Genomic DNA, 23,367 nt, shown 5'->3' on the forward strand with positions numbered 1-23,367 from the left:
CCAGGCTGAACAAATACCAAGGTTGCTTTTTAACTAACTAAATCAGTTTGTTACACTTACATAAAAAAGCTCAGTTGATGGCCATCACATACACTAAGATGGCGTTGTATTTGCTGAGGACATTTGCTTGTCCTCACAGCCTTTTTTTCTTGTGATAGTAAAAGGGTGTTTAACATGCTGCTTCCTTCTGCCTCTGTCTGAAATCAATGATCCATTGTTTCATAAATACTAAAGAATAGGGGGTGGTAACTTCGCCCCCATTATACTGGTAACCACATACAGTATGTGTGAGGCTAGAACTGAAAGCTACACAGGCATAACAACAGTAACTAAAGGGAGCAAGGCTTAGCACTGTATTTGTTGTAAGAACAGCATGTCCAACTTGTTGAAGAGGGCCCGTTAGCACTTGTAGAAACACATCACCCCTACTTTCATCTTTTAGGATGACTGCCAGGGATGAAGTGATGGAGCACCACTGGACAGATGAAGGGATGAGGGGTGGGGGTGGTGGTCGGGGGGATAAAACAAAACAAACAAACAAAAAAAAAGAGGCACGCTGCTGGCTGTTTAGTGCAGCACCTTTGCTCTGGGAGTGAGGGAGAAAAGAAGAGAAGAGAAGAGAATGGCAATACTCACCTCCTTGCTTACTCCTGTCAAGATAGATGGAGACCCTTCTGGCCAGACCTGCGAGCAGGGGGAAGGAGCAAATGGAGAGGGGGGAAGGGAGGGCAGGGAGGAAGGAGAGCGGGAACGCAACAAAGCAAGCAACACATTAGCAAAGGACCCCCCCGTGCATGCAGACCCACACAATCGCACACACACTTAAAAGTATGACTTCACGAGTATACTCCACATGCATTCAAACAGCAGAGGGATGAACAAGGCTGCTGTTTCCCAGCATGGCGTCTCCCAAATGAGTAACAGTGATATGCAGGGATCAAAGAGTCAGAGAGGCTGAGAGAGAGGCATGAGCTGAGTTGCTGCCTCTGCATTACAAACAGGAGCTGTGGAAGCTGCACTGGGTCCCTAATCTCTATAAACAGATATCTGCTTATGGATGCACAATCTCTGGGCAACGGGGGTCGATTTTGGAATTGGAAGCATTCTGGATTTCGTTTATAGTCCGAGTAGTATTGACCAATCATGTTTGAGTGGGCTTCGGTTGCATGCAGGTAAACAGTCCATGTGGAGAGCAAAAGAGGCAAAACACATTCTTCAAAATACAATCTTGGACCCACTGGTTATCATCTGATGACAATTCTGCTTTTTTAAGAAAATTATCTTCATTTATATGCTGAACAGACAAAATATTAAAACCACTGGCGGGTAAAGCAAATACCTTTGATCATCTCTTTACAATGCAATGTTCTGCTAGAAAATCTTGAGGTCCAGGCACTTGTGAATGCCACTTGACACCCACTACCAACCCTAACATGGTTGCAGACCATACACCCCCTCATGGCAGTGGCACTCCCTGATGGCAGTTGCACCCTCACCAGAACAATGTGCCATGCCACATGCCAAAAACTGTTCAGGAATGGCCCGAGGAATGTCATAGAAGGCTCAAGGCGCTGACCTGGCCTGACATTAGTCAGATCCAAATCCAATCAAGCATCCATGGGATGTGCCAGTACACCACCTCCAGTGTGTGCCCGGGGGTCAGTCCCATTAGGAATTGCCGTTGCCATGAAGTGGGGTAGTTCATCTGCAACCCTCTTTGAGTAAGTGGTGCATGTCGAGTGGCATCCACATGAGTGCTAGGACCAAGGTCTCCCAGCAGCACAATGCATTGTAACAAGACGATCAATCACTCACTACCAAGAATGACCCGCGCACAAAGGAGGAAATCTTGGCTATCTGGATATCTGTTATCTGGTACCAGCTGGCTACACCGGAACCCCTGAAATATTGACTGTTGCCCCCAGTGGCTTATCGTCTTCAGACTGATGGGGTTCAGAGATTGCAGGATCCCCAACCTCCAAACCTGCAGGACACAGAATTGCAAATCCCTTCACCACAGGGCATAAAAGAGGCAGGGTGGAGTCACTGCTTGACTAGAAAAGACTGTGTGAGTGTGTGTGTGTTCGTGCATTGGAATGAGAGTTTGAGCAAGGTCAATAGTGAAAAGGACAACCTGAAATAATTTCACCAAGGTGAAGGTGTGTGATTAAATAAATCCATTAATCTAATCATGAGAAATGACTTGCAATTGCAAGATTTGTTGTTGCGGAGGTGCACATCATCGGGAAAACTGCTCGCTGCCTTGTTCAGCCTCTCTTGAGACAAGGGAAAAACACAAAACAATATCAAAGAATCAGCAAAGTAACAACAAGCCAGACAGACACAGAGTCTACAGAGATGGTTCACTGATGAAAAACAGTACAAAAGCCTCTTATTGGACAATGGGGACGGGATGAGTGAGGACAGGTTGTGCAGGGACTGGTGTGTGTCTGTGAGCCTGCCAGCATCTCCTTGAGAAACGTTCACAGTCTTGTAGCAACAACCTACAGAGGTAGAGCAGGTTTTTTGGCAGCACAAAGACAGACTTGTGTAATATTTTATTGGGTTTTAAATTATTAATGCCAGTGAGGCAATGCAAAACAATTCTAAAAATTTCAAAACACAAGCATATAATTATTGTACTCTATCTGGAAGATGTTCTATGTAATATTTTTGAAGTGATTACTGGGCCAGGAGGGGAGGAGGTGTGTGTGAATGCGACAGAGGAAATTCTGTGTGTGTGTGTGTGTGTGTGTGTGTGTGTGTAAGAGAGAGTGAGAGATAGATTGCAGATGTTTTTTTTAACTTTCCTGCCAAGTTGAAAAAAAAAAAATTTGAACACCAACAAGTTGAAGCTGGACTCTTCAGTAAAACTTTTCCAGGAAAGATCTCGGTGGAGCAGCTGTTTATATTAAAATTGATGCCTCCACTGTAGTCTGAATGCAGAGCCGACACAGCGTCTGTCACTAACAACACAACCAGGATAACAAGCACACCATTAAATGTTAAAGTCTTAGTGAAAACAAGGCTGTGGCTCGCTGCAGGAGAGTCCTCTGCAGGGGAAGAGTCTCTCAGGGCGATTAGCGTTGTGAGAGTCAGACAGACAGTGATGCTAGTTAAGTGTGTCGCCTCTCTGCAGGTCCCCACAGAGCTCTTGTGACTCTGTGGCTTTGTAATGATGGAGACACATATGTGCACGCAGTGTGCGGTCCACACCTCTGCATAGATATCCCGCCAGCCGGTGAGTCAGCCAGTCACTCATCCTGACAGCTCTGCTCTCGTCGCTACCAATTAGCTAAATATGTGTCTTTTTCTACACGAGATGCGCTTGGAGAAAAATCTATTTGAATGTTGTCTGCCTAAACAACACTGGCATCACATGTGCTCATGCTAAAACACTTGGTCACAGATCATTTAAAAAGTTTTTCAAAACAGACACAAGTGTGGCAGTTAATTATTGCATTTATGGGACGGGGTATCAAGAATTCAGAGAAACATACAATCATTACTACAGCTGTCACACTTTCCCTAAAAACCTCCCTGACCCAGAATCCACAACTGAGAAACGCCTGAGGCAGAAAAATGAGAAAGAGAGAGATGGAGAGAGAGAGAGAGAGAGAGAGAGAGAGAGGGAGGGTAACCTGGCACATCACAAAAATGTGTGGATGTCTCTGACAAGTGTGTCCTGTGGGTGTCAGGGCTGGTTCAAATATTTGCGAATAACTCTGCCTCACGAATTATGAAAGTTTATCAACACAGAAGGCAAACATGGCAGTGAATCCACCAACGTCCAACAGTCCGAGTAATACTCATGCAACAGAGAAAACCCTCTCAGCAGAGAATGATGAACCATCCACCTTTTTATGATTCATTTTCTCTTCATAAACAAACTTTGAATGCAGGTCTCCAACCAGGTTCAACTTTCCTCCAGCTGTGTCAGATATGACAGATATATGATGGATATGGCACATATGACAGGGTGAGACAGGTGAGGCTGACAGCTGGCTTTAAGTTAGCGTTAGGTTAGTTTTGACTGACGGAACTAAATTCAGAATCCTGACAATCCCAAACCTGCAACCATGGTGGCAAAAACAATCTACAGCAGTGTGGGAGAAGAGGTGAACTCAGGTGGTTTTATATATTTCACTCCATCAGGTCAAATCAGTAAAAATACTGTATGTACTATATGTGACATACTGTCCTGGATTTGATGTAGTGGTCTGGTCTGTGTGTGCTCACACATTCTGTGTGTGTGTATGACCCACTGTGCTGATTTTGAACATTTTTTTGCACCATTAAAAACTGCTCTGAGCAATGTATGAATCAAAATGTGTTTCTCTATTAAAAGCACACATCATATGGTAATTAATGCTGTGCTGTTGCTGTGAGTGAGTGTTATGATTGATAGTCTGACTGGGTTTGATGGGGCTGGTGATCTCTTCTAATAACTTCATGGTAAGTGTGCCATGCATTTTCTCCATTTAGTTTAATAACAACTAACTTTAATTTACCTTAACCTTCATGAAATTCCTTTTTTTTTAACTGTTGTAGAGACTCACCTTTATAGGGTTATTTGAAGACTGGCTATGTAACTTTCAAAGAAGGAATGAAATTATTCTTCTTGCAAATGAAAGTTGAATTCATAAGCAAGAAAATCACAAAGTCAATACACTTGTGGATTTGGTTGCTGCAGCCTGACTCCATCTGGTATAATGAGTACTTTATTTTGGCTAATGAGAGCTAATGTGAGCAAACTTCAGGTAGATATTATTGTTTAATTGAGCTGACTGACTATATAACTCCTCACTACTTGTGAGGCTAGCTGTTAGCATGTACCAGAGATGGAACCAAGTCATTGTTTTACAAGTCACATGTAAGAGTCAAGTCTTTGCACTCATGTCCCGAGTCAAGACAGCCAAGTCCCAAGTCAAGTCCACAGTCAAAACGGGCAAATCCTGAGTCAAGTCCCAAGTCAAGACAGGCAAGTCCCGAATCAAATCCAAAGTCAAGACAGGCAAGTCCCTAGTCAAGTCCAAAGTCAAGACTTACAAGTCCCAAGATAAGTGCAAAGTTAAGACAGGCAAGTCCTGAGTCAAGTTCCAAGTTGAGACTGACATGTCCCCACTCAAATGCCAAGTTAGACAGGCAAGTCCCGAGTCAAGTGCCAGGTCAAGACAGGCAAGTCTGAGGTTCAGAAGTCTCAAGTCCTAGACTTTAAGTTTCAAGTCCTAAACAAGTCATAACCAAATGTAATGCCATTTTAACAGACTTATAATATTCACATTCTTAAATATCATGAATGCTTTTTAAAATTTGTACTTATGGGTTGAAACAAGTGTGTCTCTGGCTGTGATTTCTGACTTGCATGTTTTGCATACTACAATTGTTGTTGTTTTTAAATCAACTGTGCAGTTTTTGTACGCAACATAATTAGCTTTGGTTTAATTATTCCAAGTGGCGCTCAGCAAAGTGAAGTTAGTTCTTCATGGTTCTCTTCTGCAACTTTATTGGATGCTATTGGATTGCTTTAAACAAAGTAGGTCTGGAGAATTAAGTGTTGTCTTGCTGGGAATGAATAGTGTTAATGTTAGATAATTCAGGAAATGAAGAGAAATGAACTGTCTCACAGCACACATTTAAAAAAAAAAGTTTTAAAGGTAGAAGATATCAAGTAGGTCAAAAGGCTCAAATCTAAGCAAAGTCAAGAGTCACCACTGGTGTTCAAGTTGAAGTCACAGTGCAAGTCAGTGTCAAGTTGGTTATTATTAGTAGTTATTAAATTTGTGACTTGAGTCTAACTCTAGTCCAAGTCATATGACTTGAGTCCACACCTCTGACATATACTAGGGGTGGGCGATATGGCCCTAAAATTATATCATGATATTTTAGGGTATTTTTGCAATAATGATATTCTTAAAGATATGACAAATTAATAACAAAACAATATTTGAAAATTCAAATATCATATTATTATTATTATTATTAATACTATCTCTCATTTTTTTAGTATGTTAACAACAACAGTAACTCAGAGTGAGATTTAGATTCTGTATATAATAGTAATAGTGCAATTTTTTTTGAAAATCCTAAATGACTGAGTTGTTTTTTTCCACCTGGACTTTTATGCTCTGCCATTTCTCCTCTAATCATCACACTGTGACCTGTGACAGGCTGTTTTGCTACCATAACTATTGTATATTCACATATATGTTGTTTTTTGTCAAGCCGCGAGCATCACGTAGATTTACAAGACCAAAGGTTTAATCACTTGATGACACAGTGAGACGAGAGGGAGAGACGCTGTGCTGCTGCCGGCGGAGTGGCTGAATGAGTTCTTTCTGTAGGGCGGGTAACAAGCCATGCTTGTTGTTGCCGTGGGTAACAGTATGACATCAATAGGTCAACAAGCTGAAATCGTGAGTATCATGATATGAATTTTTCATATGATATTAAAAAAATATACTGGTATTATTGTGAACAAGATGATATGACACACCCCTAGCATGTACTGTTATGTGATAAGTGGCTCTTGTGGCTGCACTGGCTTCTGTTCATGAACACGTTACATAGGCCAACTTTAGAGTAACAGAAGTTAAAAACAGGATGTTTAAAAATTTAAGTCTTGTGCTTTGTTTAACCCAATAAAGTACCTCAGGCATTCAGGCTTTTTTGTTTGTTTGTTTGTTTTGCATACATGGTCCAAAAAGCTACTGCAGTTAAAAGCTGTGAGACTAAAAACTAGATGGAGAAAATGCAGTTAACTGGTACAACCTGGCTGCTCTATAGGCAGGGAGGTGTGGAAGCATAACTGGGAGGGGTGGACAGTCGGCGAGTTGCCACAGCAAGTGCTGTGGGAGTATGGGTAGGTGGATGGGGGCAGATAGTAAAATAGAGCGTTGGTCTTTACTGTGAGCGCTGGTGGTGGGCTGACCTCTGGTAGTGGGCAGCATGTCAGAAAGGCCCTGCCACGCCGTCACCATCTCCGGGTTCTTCTGGTCGGCAAAGTTCTTCCAGATTCGTAACGCTCCATCATCTGTAGAGAGGGAAGGGATGGGGAAAAATATACAGAGAGGGGGAGTAAAAAGTAAGAGCCAGGAGAAAATATGGATAAAGGGAAACAGTGAAGAGCACAGGCTGAGGCCAGAGGCAGCCACAGCACACATACCCAACACTCATTTGTATTCTTAATGGATTTTTGGAAGTGCGTGTTGAACTGTGCAGATTTGACGAAAACCTTGAAGACTCTTTCAAAACATGCAACACGCAGCATGACTTGAAAATGAACACACACACACAAACACACCTCTCAAAAGAATCAATAGCGAATGCAGAGCAGCATCTTAAAAGGCTCTTTGCCTGAGAGCGTCTTGACAGTGTGAAACAAAGTGAGGCAGGAGTCTCTAACCCTAAAAACCTGTCTGAACAGCGCAGCTCAAACACAGAGCTTAACATAAAACATGTCCATGCACTCTTATGAGAGCACCATTACAACCCATAAAAGTCTCTGCTTGATTTACATTCCGCATTTTACTTCTTTAACCCTGTACGTATTTTTTCATAAGGAATGTCCTTCCTCATATCTGTCACAGCATGACGGATGGAGAAAAGCTCAATAAGTGCACTTTACATTTTGATGAGATGGAATCTAAATGTATTAATCCCTGAGCTTTAGCAAGTTTCAGGAGGTGTGCAATGAAATAGACCATTCATTTTTAGTTTAATGTTGCACTGTTGAGACTAAACAAAATGAATGTGTGTTTCTGTGTGCCTTTTAATGCAGAGTTGTTTTCTACAGTTCCTCTGGGTTATGAAGATAAAGCCATGGAGGGTAATTGCTTTGTTCTGTTGATGAATGATGATGAATACACATGAGTGCTTTGTGTGCGTGTTTGTGTGGGTAAGAGTCAAGTGTTTAAGGCTCGTTGCCGCTACAAATGAGTCTCGTTGCGATTTCTACTGTGATGGTGGGCGTGATCATTTGAGCTGCTCTCTCAAGGAAAATGTTACTAATTTCTTGAGTTTTTACTCTGTGCAGTACTGTGGGGCTTCTGTGTGAGTGGACTTGTCCATCAAACCTGTTGCAGTGAGCAGTAATGAGCAGTCATGTCCGTTCAGGTACTCCATGGCTGTGATGCGAGTGTACCGAGGGTTTCCGTTGTAGAAGTAGTCCAGCCTCTCACCCTTCTCCCAGTCCCAGAAGCTACAGCAAACACACACACATTTACTCTCATTAATGACTGGATCTGTTTTACATTTGAAAAACATGAAGTATGTAACTGAGCTCATTTGCATAACGGTCTTAAAGTTGATTTGGTTTTTCATTTCGTCTCTGACCAGATGCTGTCCTTGTCGGCCACAGCGATGCATGTGTTGAAGGGGTGGAATTTCACAACAGATGGTACTCCAGGGTTGCGGTTGATGAATATTTGATCATCAAGACGGGAAACACCTGTAATGGGGGGCACAAGCAGGAATGGGAACAAGTGCAAAAAGGATGAGAATTTCTTGAAACTGGAAAATCACAGCTGTGAATTTTCCAATATCTTCAGCAAGAGGCACTGGCAAAAACTGAACAAATTCATCTTTTCTTGGTCGGCATGTACCAGGCCTATGATTGTACGTACTGCTTCCAGGAAACAGCCACAACCTCACATTCTGAATCCAACGCTGAAAGTAGCCCTCACCACCTCCTGCTTATTCTGCTTCTCTATATTACCAAGCTACCTGACCTTAGCCCATCTGTCCTTACTGAAGATGTAAATCTTTGAATAAATAATTTCTTTATTTTATTTCTTTAACTTACATGAATACAAAACAAATGGGAATAAAAAAAAAAATACAAAGTCCATGTGAGACTATGGTAGAAACCTGTACAGGCTTATATGAAAAACATACCCAGAAGACATGGAAATGGTAAAATACAAACAGTCAAAATTGTCAAATTTTTTTTAAATAATTTGGAAAAGGTATTATTTATAAGGAAAACCAGAAGAAAAACTGGCCTGGGATAACATTTCCACCAAACTTTAGATGAGTGGTAAAATGTCCAAATATGTAGAAGGCTTTGGTAGTTTCACTGAGTTCTGTTGTCTTGCCACAGTATGCTGTCACAAGCTAGCTTTTGGGGGGGAATGCTCTTGCAGGTAGGCGGTTGTCAGGGTGAAAGCAGCTGAAGTCAGAATTAATTACAGTGCCCATACAGTGCAAAGAACTCTTAGGACTAATAGTTCTCAATCTCTTTTACAACAAGGACACTCAAACAGGTTAAGGTGGAGCTCTTAATGGTAATGAAGGAGTGTGTCATGTCATGCAGTGGTGAGGCTCACTGATGTGACTGATGAGTGTTTGAGGAGAACAACGGAGCTCTATGGCACAGAGGAATAACATTTATTAATAATACAGTAACAGACTAACACAATATGGGCTGAGTTTGGTCTTTTTGTGGGATTTGATAACAATATAAATGCTCTGCTGAAATACACACTGTATATAAAATCATTTCCTATTTATTATATAGTGCATAACATTAAGTGTCTAGCACTTAAAGGGACATTGGTGTACTATTACCTTCACCAATAATCTGACTTATTCTCGTAAAAGGAGAATTTCGGATTTGTTTGTACATTGTGCGGGCAAGTCATCTGGGGGGTTCCAATGTTTTGCCATCTTGAAAATACATCCACCAGCCAGGGACATACAGCCCCGCCTTCGGCGTTTTCATTGAAAGCCAGGCCAGGGCTGTGTGACTGAGAAGCTGAAGGAGAGGAGCAAGAGGCGCATTGCTACTACCCCGGCACTACTGCAGCATAACAAAGTCCCACTCTTTGAGCATAATGCAGGATCATGTATATGCAGCATCATGGGAGATGGAATCCTCGTCGCCAAGAAAGTGCGTGGGAATCAAAAAGGCAACGTGACGGGCGAATTCAAAAAACAAGGCTCAACATCAGGGTAGCCTTTCCCAGGTGGAAAGAGCTGCTGAAGGAGAAAGGTAATGCAATCATAGGCCAGCGCCAAGTGGCTCAACCTCACACACCTCATCCCTCTCCTCGCATCACTGCGCTGCTGTTGGCTGTTAGCGGCGTTGCTAATGGAGGACATGGTTTCATCAATGTTATCATAGCATTTTGGTACACAGCGGCTACCGTTGTTGCAATACGCGTTTGAGGCACTAGAGTGCGCTATCCGTTTGAATGCAATATATGATTTCAACGTTAAGATGGGAGAAATTCCTACCCCCTGGGTGTCTGTTAGATGGGGAGTAGTGAATGAGTGAACAAGGGAGTGACAGACTCCAGTAACAGTTTGTATCTGTATGTGAAAGTATGTGTGCTTACTTCTGACAGATACTTAAAAAGAAAAAATTACACTCTTGTAATTTAAGCATGCCCTGCGTGTTTGTTGTTAGAAAATGTATTCTCTAATTAAAATGAAACTTTGATAATGCCAGTGGGGAAACAGAGTATCTGTAGCTGCAAATAGGACAGAACAGAACAGAACAGAGGGAAAACAGGACAGGAATAAATAGCAACTAGGCCTTTATAACAGAATCTTAAAACCAGAACATACTGGAATGAATGACTGAGTATGGGAAAAAGAAAGTATTACAGTGTTGCTGGGGTACAAAGAAACAATAGCTGGCCTTGAGGCAAAGCAAGAAAAACAAGCAAAACATATGGCAGTCTACGGTAGGAGATTCAGGGTGGAGAATAAAGTGTAGAAGCGTGCTCCTTTGGCAGATTTCAGCGGAGTATAACACAGTGCCAACGCACAAATACAACTGCTAAGTTCACTGCCTCACCATATGTTGTCATGGCAACAACACGTCTGTTCACAAACCTGTCCTTGGCTACCTGAGCTGAGCGCACACTCGAGACCGCCATAATGAGATGAAAAAAATTGAGGAAAAATCCATCACGCATTCATCACAGATGCTGCTGTGCTGGAAAACATGTAGTTGGAGGGAAAAGTAGATATGAGATGCTGAGGCCTTGGTTAAAAGATGAGCAAGATCATCATCATCGATTTGCTTTTGTTTGTGCTGTTTGACGGCACATTCGATATGGAGCTACTGTTAAATCTGAAACCACCTCTGGGACTTAAGAACTGCACGGTGATGGGTGAACATTTTGCATCACCGAGAGAAGAACAACAAGTCAAGTCAGGTTTACAAGCCAAAATATTTCTTTAGCACATGTTGTCTTCTCTTATTTCGAGTTTCCTGCCTCCGTCTCGCCCTCCTCCGTCCTCAGTCTTCCTCTCACTCCATCCCACCCTCCCTCCTCTCCTCTCATCTCGTTTTTCTCTGGAGGGAACAGACTGAATGAGGGCAACCCTACTACTTCTCTCTCTTTCAAAAAACTGAGAGTATAGAGGGGAATTCAATGATTTAGCAAGCAGTCAGAAAGAGAGGGAGAGACATGTGGAGAAGCAAGCCTCAGCTCTGACGCCAATCTACTCTTGACTGTGTGTGTGTGTGTGTGTGTGTGTGTGTGTGTGTTTGGATGTGTGGCTGGGGCTGCCTATGACGTTGGGGTGTTAGCTATTCTGTTTGAGAAAGCTCTGACTTCACTTGGGGAGTCTGTGGGTATGCTGGCACCCTGGGCTCTATAATGTGTGGGTTTGTGTGTGTGTGTGTGTGTGTGTGTGTGTGTGCGTGTGTGTTAGGGGAGTCCTGTGACTCATAAGGTTTTTTTTCTGACTATGGATTGGTTTCAATCAATCTTCTTTCATCACTGCAGATCATCTGCTCACTCACAAGTCTGAAACAAAGCTGAACCATCCACAGCCAGTGTGTGTCTCAGTCTGTACTTTTGTTTGGACAGTCTGGATTTCAGCCAGATTCTGCCCTCATCAAGGCTCCAAAAATATTCAAATAAACAAGATTCTGGCAAAATCTCTATGATGCTCTCTCTGTGATCTTAGTACTGTATTCGGCACTGCTGGTTTTAGGGCTGCTAATCAAGAAGGGTCGTTCTGAAATGGTAAGAATTCGATCATCTAAGACTGGGACCCTTTTTAGTCCATCAGTTATTTTGTATTCAAGTAGACAACCTAACATATGGAGTCCCTCAAGATTCAATTCTCAGACCTCAAACTGTTGGCAAAAAATTAACAAAAATTTTTTTTTTTTTCAATTTCATTACATAACACACTGAACAAATAAACGTGTTTGTGTCAATATTCCCTCAAGAAGTGAAATAATAACAAATCAGAAGTAAATGTCAGGGGCTGTACCGAATGTCTTGTTTATTACATTCTGTGCTTTTATTGAGGTTTCTGAATGCAGCTTTGAATGTCTGTCATCAGATTTTATGACATCATCCCCACCCAGCCCCCAACAAACAAATCCTCAATTTGCATAAAGTGATTCATCAGGTTAAATGACTCAGTCTTTTTACTATAATAGTGTTGAAGCTGAAATGCATTTTTGTTAACGTGATTTTATAGGTGTAATTTATGGTGATGTAGATTGCTGGTAGACAGCCCCTTCAGTACAGATTGGTGCCTCCCTTTGTGTGTAGCAAGCAAAATGTTTTGAGTGCTGTGAAAATGTTATTGTTACAGACTACACTAGGGATGCTCGATATATATCGGGCCGATTAATTATTGGCCAATAATGGGACGTTTTTATTTTTATCAATTATTCTGATAATTGAAATTATAGCCCATAAATAGGGCCAATAATATGAAGCCAGACTGCTTTCATTGACTTAACAAGGGTAGCATTTACACGCCCGACACAGTGGGTGGCGGTACGTGTACCTTGGTTTACTAGCTGCCAATAAACACAGAGACAAAGAACAAAAACTGCAGCACGCTGTCTAGAGGGCAAAAAATGTCATGGTGTGGACATCTTTCATGGTTCCAGAGAAGGACAACAGGATTGCGCTGAGGGTCTGATCTACAATCACCTGACACCCCACCAGATCAACAAACTTCCTGCAGTTGTCAAACAGGTTAGATATAGCGCTAAAGGACTGGCTCTAGAGTGTTAGCACGAGCTAATTAGCAGCAGCGGCTTACATCCAACGGCAAGTATTTAAAAGGCTTGAAACTTAGTAATAACTGCTAGCCATGTAATGCTACAGTTAGTGAATATTTATATTGTTACCTAGCAACCCAGTCTGGAGCATGGCCCTCTCTCTCTCTTTCTGGCTATGTGTATGTGAGACACAGCCTCACGGTGGTTTGTCTGAGTTGAGTGTTAATGTGTGAGGTGAATCAGGAGCACATCGCTGTTCTACTTGATAGTTGTAGGCTAGTCTATTGTGGGACGGTGAGATAGCATCTGGGTGTGTTTATAAAAAGTGTGATGATATAAACATTTCATATATCAGATGTAACGCAGACCTGTTGATGCACATTCAACCTGTTCATATTAGTCAGCTGTCATTGTTTGTCTCTGTTAGTAGAGACTCCAGTCTACAGTGTAGTCTATATACGTTATCGATAGACCATTTTACTTTCACATCCTTGTAATTATTATGTTCATCTGTAGTGTAGGGTTATATGGGGGCAGGGGCGTTGAGGGTACGTCATTTGACAGTCGCCCAGAAAATCTCCCTCTTTTTCACAGCATTATGTTGGCAGGTAGTGTTCTTTGTTTTTGTTGTGTTAGCAACAGTGATATCAGTTAGGTTTGGTTAGGTCAGGGCTGTGGAATATTAAATCAGCCATATTTTGAAATAACATCAGTTGAGCCCTTATGTGCATATGCATGAATATCTGTGTGTGTGTGTGTGTGTGTGTGTGTGTGTGTTTGTTACTAACCCCTTTGTGTGATGCTTCGGCTCTGCCTTCTCACTCGAGTGTTTCTCAAGAACCTCCACTGGCGCTCCATCCTCACCTGACTCTCCAGGTCGTGCTCCTCTGGGATCTGAAAGAGAGGTTCACCTGATCACTCCATTTGGAACATTTCTAGGAAAGATCATATGGTTTAAATATGTGGCATCCCCAGTGAAAATTCAGACATACACAGAAATTCAGTGGAAGTATAAGATTGCTACTTCAGATATCAGTAGTTTCTAGAGAGGTCAAGTTATCTTTCATCAAAAAATTGGCTCCAAATCTGCTGTTAATTTAGAAGGTAAATGGAACACAAATACGTCTGTGTAAACATCCAGAGGCAGATTACAGGAAGCCAATGCACAAATGAGTACAAGCTACACAAGTTGTCTTAACATACTGCATGGACAAATATATAGAGGTTCTTCAGCTGCTGCCCTAGCACATATGGCGGATGCCCCGACCCTCTTGATGGTGCAGAGCAGGAGCTAAGCTAAAGGCTAGGAGGTGGAGTTACAAGTCTTTCCTGCCGTCGGTCCTAATGGGAATGTAAACTTGCTATCCAACAATTGTGACAAGCTGCTGGCGCTGGTGAGCAACCGACGACTCTACAGGGAGTTCAGTCTCATGTGCTTCACGGAGACGGTGCTGAATGACAATGTGTCTGACTCTTGTGTGAACCCACCTGGCTTCTCTACTGTGTGAGTGGACAGGGACACGAAGGTAAGCGGCAAAAACAGATCCTGCTTGGTGTCATCCCACACATATCATGGTGAAGGACAAGATCAGATGGAAGTTGCGGTTCTTTACATGCTGCATTGGGCCTGCACATACTTGGAGGAGCTGGGATATTATGTGAGGATCCTTTTGCCTGACTTTTCAAGTGCATTTAATGCTATCCAGTCCCCCATACTGAGAGACCGGTTGGAGGGAATGGGAGTAGGTCGCTTCCTAAAGTCCTGCATAACAGGCTACCTGGCAGAGCGGCCTCAGTATGTCAGGCTTGTAAGCTGTGTTTCTGGGATGGTCAGGAGCAGCACTGGTGCTCCACAGGGAACTGTTTTTGCACCGCTTCTGTTCACAGCGGACTTTAAGTACAACTCAGAGTCCTCCTGGAGTGAGAGAGGAGCAGCTGCAGCAGTCGGCTGATCTCACTGCATTGCAGAATAGAGTGTTTCAGAAGATCCTTTGTCTCCACAGCAATAAGACTGTTTAACACCTCCTGAATCCAGTCACACACACACTTACAGACATCACATTAGCCACAACTGGCTGGACTGGACAGCACTTTCTGCTTTCAACTTGAAAACTGCTCTACAAATAAGTTCCAGAGTTCCCCCTTATACGACTCTCAGCCTTCTCTCTCAAAGATCACACATTGACATATATTTGAGCTATGTTAACTTTTAAAGCAACAGAAAATAAATTTGCTGTCCTTTTATTCTACATGGAAGGTTATCAACAAATATTACTGCAACAATTTCATTACACAATAAAATTACGTGACTTACTTTTGAAACTATACTTCTCCTAATTCCATGAGTTTTTCCAGGCCTGGAAAATGTGACTGTGAAACTCTTTTCCAGGTTTTCCATGACCATGGGAACCTTGAAAATTCGTGTTTAATAGATCTGTATGCAAAGTATAAGCACAGATTTGTGCGTATGCAGTGTTTGTGAATGAAGCCCACTGATAATACAAACATTATCAAGCCGTCACATCGCAGGCCTGATTACTGATTGCCAACTACAATGTTAAGTGAAGCTCATTTTGTCGAGTTCACTTTATGCAATCACATCTGATCTCATCTGTTAAGCAGAAGGACAGTATGAAAAGTATGAACGTTATTAAGTCTTATGTAACAAAATGGCCCCCACAGATTTCGCCCTGGCTTTATTTTAATGACTCCTTTTTTAACATGAGATTCAATATGCAGAATGTAATATAAGCTGATTTATGTCATTTTTCAGTTTGGAGTATTAAAATTATAAATTAAAATCTCTGACTTTGCTATTATTATGCATTTTTAATAGACTAATAAATAATCAACAGAGTGTAAACAATAGAGAAAAACCTGTTGTAGGGTTTGTGTGTGTGTGTTTAACTGCTGCTTGCCAGTGTGTGCTTATTAAGCACATTTCTACAGCGAGACCTCCCACACCCACTGAATGCTAAACAGCCTGACAAACACAGACATGCAGCTACAGTGTCATGTGACTACACTACTACTACTGTATGTGTAATCAATATTCTTGTAATGTCCTCACTCTGCATATCTTGCCTGAAGGGAAAGACAACACACACTTTAATACCTCTGAGTGGAGACTGTGAATAAATATATTTGTGTATGAAATGTGTGTAGAGTGTGTTTCTGTGAGTGTGCAGTCAAGTCAGGTTTATCTGTATATCACATACAGTGTCTCTATTTATGGCTCCTGACTGAGCCTGAGAGGAGGCAGATTTAGCTGATAGGCTGTGGCTGATGTTTTCCCAAAGCTGAGACAGAGAGGGAGAGAGAGACAGAAAAGTGTGTGTGTGTGTGTGTGTGTGTGTGTGTGTGTGTGTGTGTGTGTGTGTGTGTGTGTGCACGCCAAGGTAAGAGCTAGCTGATACTATGGTTCCCAGGGTTGAGGTCCTGCACTGTGTCAGCTGCTAATGTTATGTATAATGAGACCCTGAGGTAAAAAAAGAAAGAAAAAAAAAGTATGTGTGTAAAAAGAGAGAGACTTTTGCATATATTCTTCACAGCGCTTTGGACATTCCGCATATACATCTCTGGTACACTATATGGCCAGAAGTATGTGGACGCTCAAACATTACATCAGCATGTGATTGTTGAACATATCCATCCTAAACCATGGTTATCACAAATGCACAGACAAATAATTCCAAATATGATACTTCTATACTTCCAGCCCCCTGACAGCCTATCTCACATCTGGTCAAACGGGAACATGTAGTTACATATTTGAGAGGTGTTTTGAGCCTCAAAATCTATTAATATGATTTTACAGAATTGTTACTTGAACCTTTTTCTATGGTAGCCGAAGTAACGGTCAATCGTACATCAACAGATACAATGATAAAGAAGATTAACTCTGATAATATTTTGGTTGTATTTTATAAAACAGGTAGCTACTTGATGAACAACATCAAATTTGTGTTCGGATATAAAACTGGTTTACAAATCTGTTTGCATGGATTTACACATTGTTTTTTTTCCTATCATGTGACCTCAGGAGGGCTTTTAAGATGCATCTTGAATTTGGGGGCATAGACTAACATGATTATATTATAGAATGCATTATAATAATATTTATATTAGTTTATTACAGATGTTTTCGAGATGTTGTCGTTGTCGAGATGTTTTGGCTTCACTTTTGAGGGGCTGTCATGTTGTGCATCTTAATATTCAGTCTTTGGTAGCACCAGCGCCCCAGGAAGTGTTCTGGGTTGTGAAGCCAATTTTATGCGTTGCCAAACAGTGGAATTACAACTCTCAAGTCCATCACGTGATGCTATGGGGCCCCAAAAGACTTTTTGCCACACACTGGGAAGGAGACATCTGTAAATCGATGGACACATTTTATTGAGCATCACAACCCCCACAGAATGACTTATTTTACTATCAGGATTTGAACAATTTGGTCCGATAACATTTGGAAAGTCTAGAATAGCTGCAAGATTAAATCATTTTATCCCCATTCAAGTTAGCAGAGCGCTAAACCAGAAGTAGCCAGCTCGGCCGGCGGATGTCTCCAGTGCGCCTGCTCTTTGGGTCCAATGATGCAGGAGCAGTAACAATCATCTAGGTAATTCTGTACGCAGCAGTTGAATGTTTTTGGCTTCATGTGCCACTGAAGCCAAAAACATTCAACTTTTATAGAAATAAACAGGGTCCCGCCTCCAGTGCTGTATCCGAGTCTCTCAATACATCCATGGTCCACACACGAAGTAGTAAACAGTCTCTGGCTGCTCATATAGGTGTAGCTGTGTGGGTATGATGTTTTCAGCACGTAAATAACATACTCTGTCCTCCTGAACAGTGGTTTTCTAATGTAGTAGCTGCAATACTACACAACATAGTTCATATCCTGCTTTAATACAACTTTGACACCCGAGTTGGCAAGACTGATGATAATTGTGGTCCTTAATTTGAACTGGAGGCGATTGTGACTCTTCTAGTGGAGTGGAGTAGTAAACTACTCAGGGCTTTGACACTGAAACTAATGTGATTGGCCCTCGCCTGGTTGACCCTTCTATTGTGCCAGAATACATTTGCATGGACAGGGGTGTCCACATACTTTCGGTCAACTGTGTTTGTAACAACTGCATTTGCTCTCTCTTAAAATTTCTTCTCACAAATGTATTAACCTGTAGCTGCAGACATCTTGTTTTTCAATCACACTCCTTCGCTGTCATGTGAGGAGTCTTCTGTCCTTGCTCCTAACACACCCCTAAAGCTGTAGCTGTGGATACAATCTCTCTGAAACACACACACACACACACACACACACACACACACACACACACACACAGATTTTGCTCTCATGCTGCTGACACAGTGATATGATAACCTGTGTGTGCAGACTTTAAAGTGTACTCACATACACACAGAGCTTTGTAATGGAGTGGAGTTTTATGGCAGCACTCAAAATTTTGCCAACACAGCGTTCTGATTCGTACTATGGCAAAACCCCTCTCCTCCTCTTCTGCCTGCTCTTTCACTCACTCTTCCGCTCCAATTGTCTCTCCACTTTTCATCACCTTTTGTTAGCATTTCTGGCTCCATCTTCCTGTCATCCTGTCGCCCTCCTTATAGAGTTTTACTTCACTTTTAACGCTTCTGTTTTTCCTCTGTCTGCCCCTTCGATGTATTTTCTACTTCTCAAATATTTTATTTTCATCATTATTACTTTTTCTTTTTGGCGCACACTTCTATCTCATTCTCTCCTCTTCTTGCCCCAAATGTCTTTGTGTTGTATATATTTCATTTAACTAAAATTCACTTTTCTCTTTACTATCTTTCTGTATCAGCCGCTTTGTCTCTCAAGCTCATACTTTTCCTACATATTTTTCCTTCTCCACTCCCAATACTTTGTATTTTCTCCTCTATTTGACCCTCATGCTTGACTCCTTTTAAGTAATTCCCTCCTTCGTTGCTTAACCTCGACAAAATGTGCTGACTCCATTTGTTTTACCTCTTTTTTCCAGGCAGGATGGCATGTTGAGGTTATTTAAACAGACAGAAGCTTGGTTTAATATTACAAAATTCAGCACCAACTACTGTGCACGGTTAAGAGCACTTCCTTTAATCTTAAATTTCACTCGGGAGGATGTTAAGTTACAGAGCTCAGAGAGCTCAATTATTCAGTAAAGCCATCTTGTACAAGCAGCGGGTAGTTTCTCACACTGTGATTGGTCCCTGGCCTGCTGTTTTCCATAGGACTCCATTACTTTCTAAAAGAACCTCTGTAACACAGTTCATGTCCTCAGAAGGCTCTGTCATTCCTGAAGCCGTTGTTAAATGCATGACAAAGGTGCACTTATGACACCACTTCACATAAATATTTATGTGAAGACTGAAATCACCTGTCATAGTACTTCTTTGTTGCCTAGCAACCACTCCGAGCTGCTGTTCAAGAACTGGATTGCTTGACGGAAAAGTAATAATAAAATACTGTTTTAAAATTGTTGATTTAGGCAAGACAGATGTGCTTTTTTTTCTTTTTAATTCAATAAAGTGTAAAAATGTCTGGATTTCATCAAAGCAGCAACTCACCAACATGCTGCCTTGAGCCTGTGTGTAACCCTGTGGCTTACTGTTAATTATAACAGTTAGCTCCGACCATACAGTCTATGGTTCCAACCAAGCATTTTCATTGGACAAGAGGCATTCCATGAGTGCTGATAGACAGTATAACAGCGCTGGGACTTTTATCTATGCATGTTAAGCTCTGCTTTACAGGTGTTCTGAGCTGTTAATTATGTTAATCCTAACATCAAGGGTCATCATAACAAACTTCAAAAATGAACCACAAAAAACATCTGAAATAATAAATAATCAGAAAAGGACAAAGGGATGGAAAGAAGCCTGAATACTTCCTGATGGAGGCGCAGATGACACTAAAAGACAATGCAACATGCTGATTAAGCTGTTAATTCATCAGCATCACATGTATGCCACCACAGTGACTGTCAACTGGCTGATTTCACTAGTCGCAAAAAATGAATGGAAACACACAGATGTGATCCAGACATGATGCAAAGTCGCTGGCCTGTGGTAAAGTGTAGACCTACACAAAGTAGCACGTTAGTGTGCAGGAGTGTTTATGTGTTGCCTGGCAACAGTCCAGTTGCAAAACCTTTTGTGTTAGCGGAGCCAAATAAATAACTAAATAAACAAACATGTCAGAACCTGTTGCTGCTTTTTACTGTTGATAAATGGCATTTGTAGAACTACTGTATAAACGCACTATCACACTCGAAGTTGTGCAGTTGTACCGAATAAGTACGGCTGTGTTTATCGGCCATGTGCCTTCGACTGAATCACAGTCGTGCTGATATGCAGTACAACAGCACGATGTGAAGTGTGATATTGCTTAAATCAAAAAAACATAACTCAGACATGAACAAGATAGGGCATTCACAGCAGCTGCATTTTGGTACTCACTGACTACTCCCAAATATTAGTGGACTAGTTGATTAATTGCAAGAGATATGTCTTTTTTTTTTACCTTGATTAATTCTCCTCAAAAAGGAAAAAAACAACAACCCAGAGTCCTTGATTAGCTTTGACAGTCCTTTTCCACTAATAAGTTTCGGTTCTTGATTAGAATAGAATGAAATGGAAAATAGAGCAAAATAAAACAGAATAGAATGGAATAGTATAGAACAGAATCGTCTAGCAGCCTCTCTCTCTCTCTCTCTCGCTCTCTCTCTCTCCCTCCTTGTGCTCCACAATAATACTGTTCTGTCACTTTCCCTCTCTCTCAGTCACAGACAGCCCCTCTTTCTCCTGCATTCCCTCTTGAGACAGTCTATTAAAACTCCTGCCATTTTGGCATGAGAACTGCCAGCTTCATTGAGAAAAACAAAAACAAAAAAAACCCAACACAAAACAAAACAATAAAAACAGCGTTAAACTGGAAAGAACCCAACCCGGGGGGATAGTAAGATATTATAGCCCTGTCCAGCCCAAACCTAGCAACCCCAACCAGAATGAGAATCAGAGCTCTAGTGTTGTCTAGCAAACATGCCCACGCATCCACCAGTTTTGAATGGAACCATTGTTGTCAAGGATGTGTCATTAACGGGCAGCTATCTCAGCTTACAACTATGGCTTGTCAACAACTACAACAGCACCCCGAGATGCATGCCTGCTATAGATACATTGTAGCTGCCTCATTACTTTACCAAACTAAAACTACAGATGAATGATTAGTCTACAGCAATGCACAGTGTTGACTAGTAGTTTCAGGTGTCGACTTTTCTGTGAAACCTCTACTAAAGGACTATCACCGCACTGACAATGGCAGGGCAGACAGAGAGGTGAAGACCACGACAGTAAAAAGGATCAATAGATGGAAAGACAAGGGTGACAGTGGCGCTACCTTCATGACAGGCTGAGCGAAATACTTGGCGCTCCAATCACACAGGCCTGTCTGAAGGGCGGGACTGATGTAGTTCCTGTGACCGCCCGGCTCGTCACCATCCTCAGCCGCCTGGAAACACACACCCAAAAATGTCAACAATTCTAAGAGTTAAACTCAACAAAACTTGAGGCAATTTAAAATTAATAAACTTTGCAGCTGCGGCTTACTGCTTACTTTAACCACAAAGCCTTAGTTATGTATTAAGACTCATACAGCAGCGTGGTCCTCTACCTGCTCAGGTCCCTTGTCAAACATCTTGCGGGTGCGGGGGAACTGGTGGGAGTGGGGCGCCTGTCCTCCCAATGTTGGGGTGTAGGGAGGTCGTGTGGCCGGCTGCTCTCTGGCAGGGGGTTTGGGCACCTCGTTAGTCAGACTGGAGCTGCTGGTGCTGGGCATGGGAGGAGAGCCACTGGAAGAACAGAGACATTAACATGAGGACAGGAAACAAAGTGGCATAACTTATCAGCTTTGCCATTCATTCCCTTTGTATCTGCAGAATCAAGTAAGAAATCCAAGTCTGTTATATATCCGCTATATATCTTAAATAGATATATATCATGTATTATGTATTATTATATCCAGAATTTAGTGTGATCATTTTTAATATGCCTCTGCGCTGGTGATAGCCATGACCGAAGACATTATGTTTTAGGGTTGTCCATCTGTTTGTCTGATGAATGCAATATCTCAAGAACACCTTGAGAGAATTTCTTCAAATGTGGCAAAAATGTTCACGTTCACTCAAGGTCACCATAACCTTGTCTGTCTCATTCTTGCAAATGTGTTAGATCAAGAACGCTTTAAATTTCTTCAAATTTGGCACAACTACCCACTTGGACTCAACAATAAACTGATCAGATTTTGGTGGTCAAAGGTCAAGGTCACTGTGACCTTGCATCTGTCTCATTTTTGTGAACACAATATCTCAAGAAGACCTTTAGGGATGTTCCTCAAATTCGGCACAAATGTCCACTTAGACTCAAGAACGAACTGATTAATAGTTGGTGGTCAAAGGTCAAAAGTCAAGGTCACTGTGACCTCATAAAACATGTTTTTGGCCATTACTCAAGAATTCATACACTAATTATGACAGGAAGACTGACTGAGCTGTATGCATGATTTGTTTAGGGGCTTTATGTGTTTTACAGTCCAGCTGCAAGAATAAAATGTTGCCATTGGAAATTTCTGTAGACTATGGATATGTTACATTTTTACATTTCATAACTATACCATAGTTCAGATGACATGTACATTAATTGAGTTTCTCAACAGCAGGAGGAGGGGACGGTGGATGGCATGACCTAGGCAAGACAACTGCCAAGCAGCAGATCATTGTTCGAGACCAGCAACAGCAGGTGTTTTTTAACGACAGGTTGGGACATTTTCAACTGTGTTTGTAGCAACCAAACCGGGTATTTTAAGCCAAAACAATATCTTTACCTAGCCCTCACCAAGTGGTTGTTGTGCCTGTGCCTAACCACACATTAATCACAGCATTGACACAACATAAACATAAAAAACAACAAATTACATAAAAGTTAAGATTTTCATGTGTGTGACAGATCCATCCTTACCCAGCCTGGTGGATGTGCGTGCCCTTGCTAGTGGGGCTGGCTGGCGCCGACTGGGTGAGTGATCCAGAGTCCAGAATCCTCTGGGGCCGAGCGTTCATAGTTGCCTGTCGACAAAGAAACTGTTAATTCTCTGCTGTTTAATCCAGTCATCCCACTGGAAATGTGAAATGAGAGGCTGAAAAGGAAGGAAGGAACAGGAATATTACACAGACACACCTGAGGACAGATCAGGATTAGAAGCAATACCTATAATCAGGATAGTCTTCTCGCTGTAACAGTGCATGAAAAAAGCAGCACTTTACAAAGTTTGCCTAAATTTCCAGAACTTTATCTCATTAGAAAGAGCAGGT

At 41.8% G+C, this 23,367-nt stretch overlaps 1 protein-coding gene across 4 annotated transcripts in view; it reads right to left on the minus strand.

The window, feature by feature from the left end:
• The window catches only part of rptor (regulatory associated protein of MTOR, complex 1), a 287,229-nt gene that overhangs the window by 22,932 nt on the left and 240,930 nt on the right, over positions 1 to 23,367 (minus strand). The window contains exons 23-30 of one of the 4 annotated variants that reach the window (XM_049571490.1): positions 23,018 to 23,121; positions 21,675 to 21,852; positions 21,402 to 21,512; positions 13,774 to 13,879; positions 8,335 to 8,449; positions 8,076 to 8,200; positions 6,908 to 7,033; positions 637 to 684 (exon numbers count right to left, since the gene is read on the minus strand). In XM_049571490.1, the coding sequence (XP_049427447.1) occupies positions 637 to 684; positions 6,908 to 7,033; positions 8,076 to 8,200; positions 8,335 to 8,449; positions 13,774 to 13,879; positions 21,402 to 21,512; positions 21,675 to 21,852; positions 23,018 to 23,121 (913 nt within the window). The remainder of the gene's footprint in view (positions 1 to 636; positions 685 to 6,907; positions 7,034 to 8,075; positions 8,201 to 8,334; positions 8,450 to 13,773; positions 13,880 to 21,401; positions 21,513 to 21,674; positions 21,853 to 23,017; positions 23,122 to 23,367) is intronic. The other 3 variants (XM_049571491.1, XM_049571494.1, XM_049571493.1) reach the window with 3 other exon arrangements.

This window comes from Epinephelus fuscoguttatus, linkage group LG3 (genome assembly GCF_011397635.1).
Source record: "Epinephelus fuscoguttatus linkage group LG3, E.fuscoguttatus.final_Chr_v1".
In the NCBI taxonomy this organism is placed as follows: Eukaryota; Metazoa; Chordata; class Actinopteri; order Perciformes; family Serranidae; genus Epinephelus; species Epinephelus fuscoguttatus.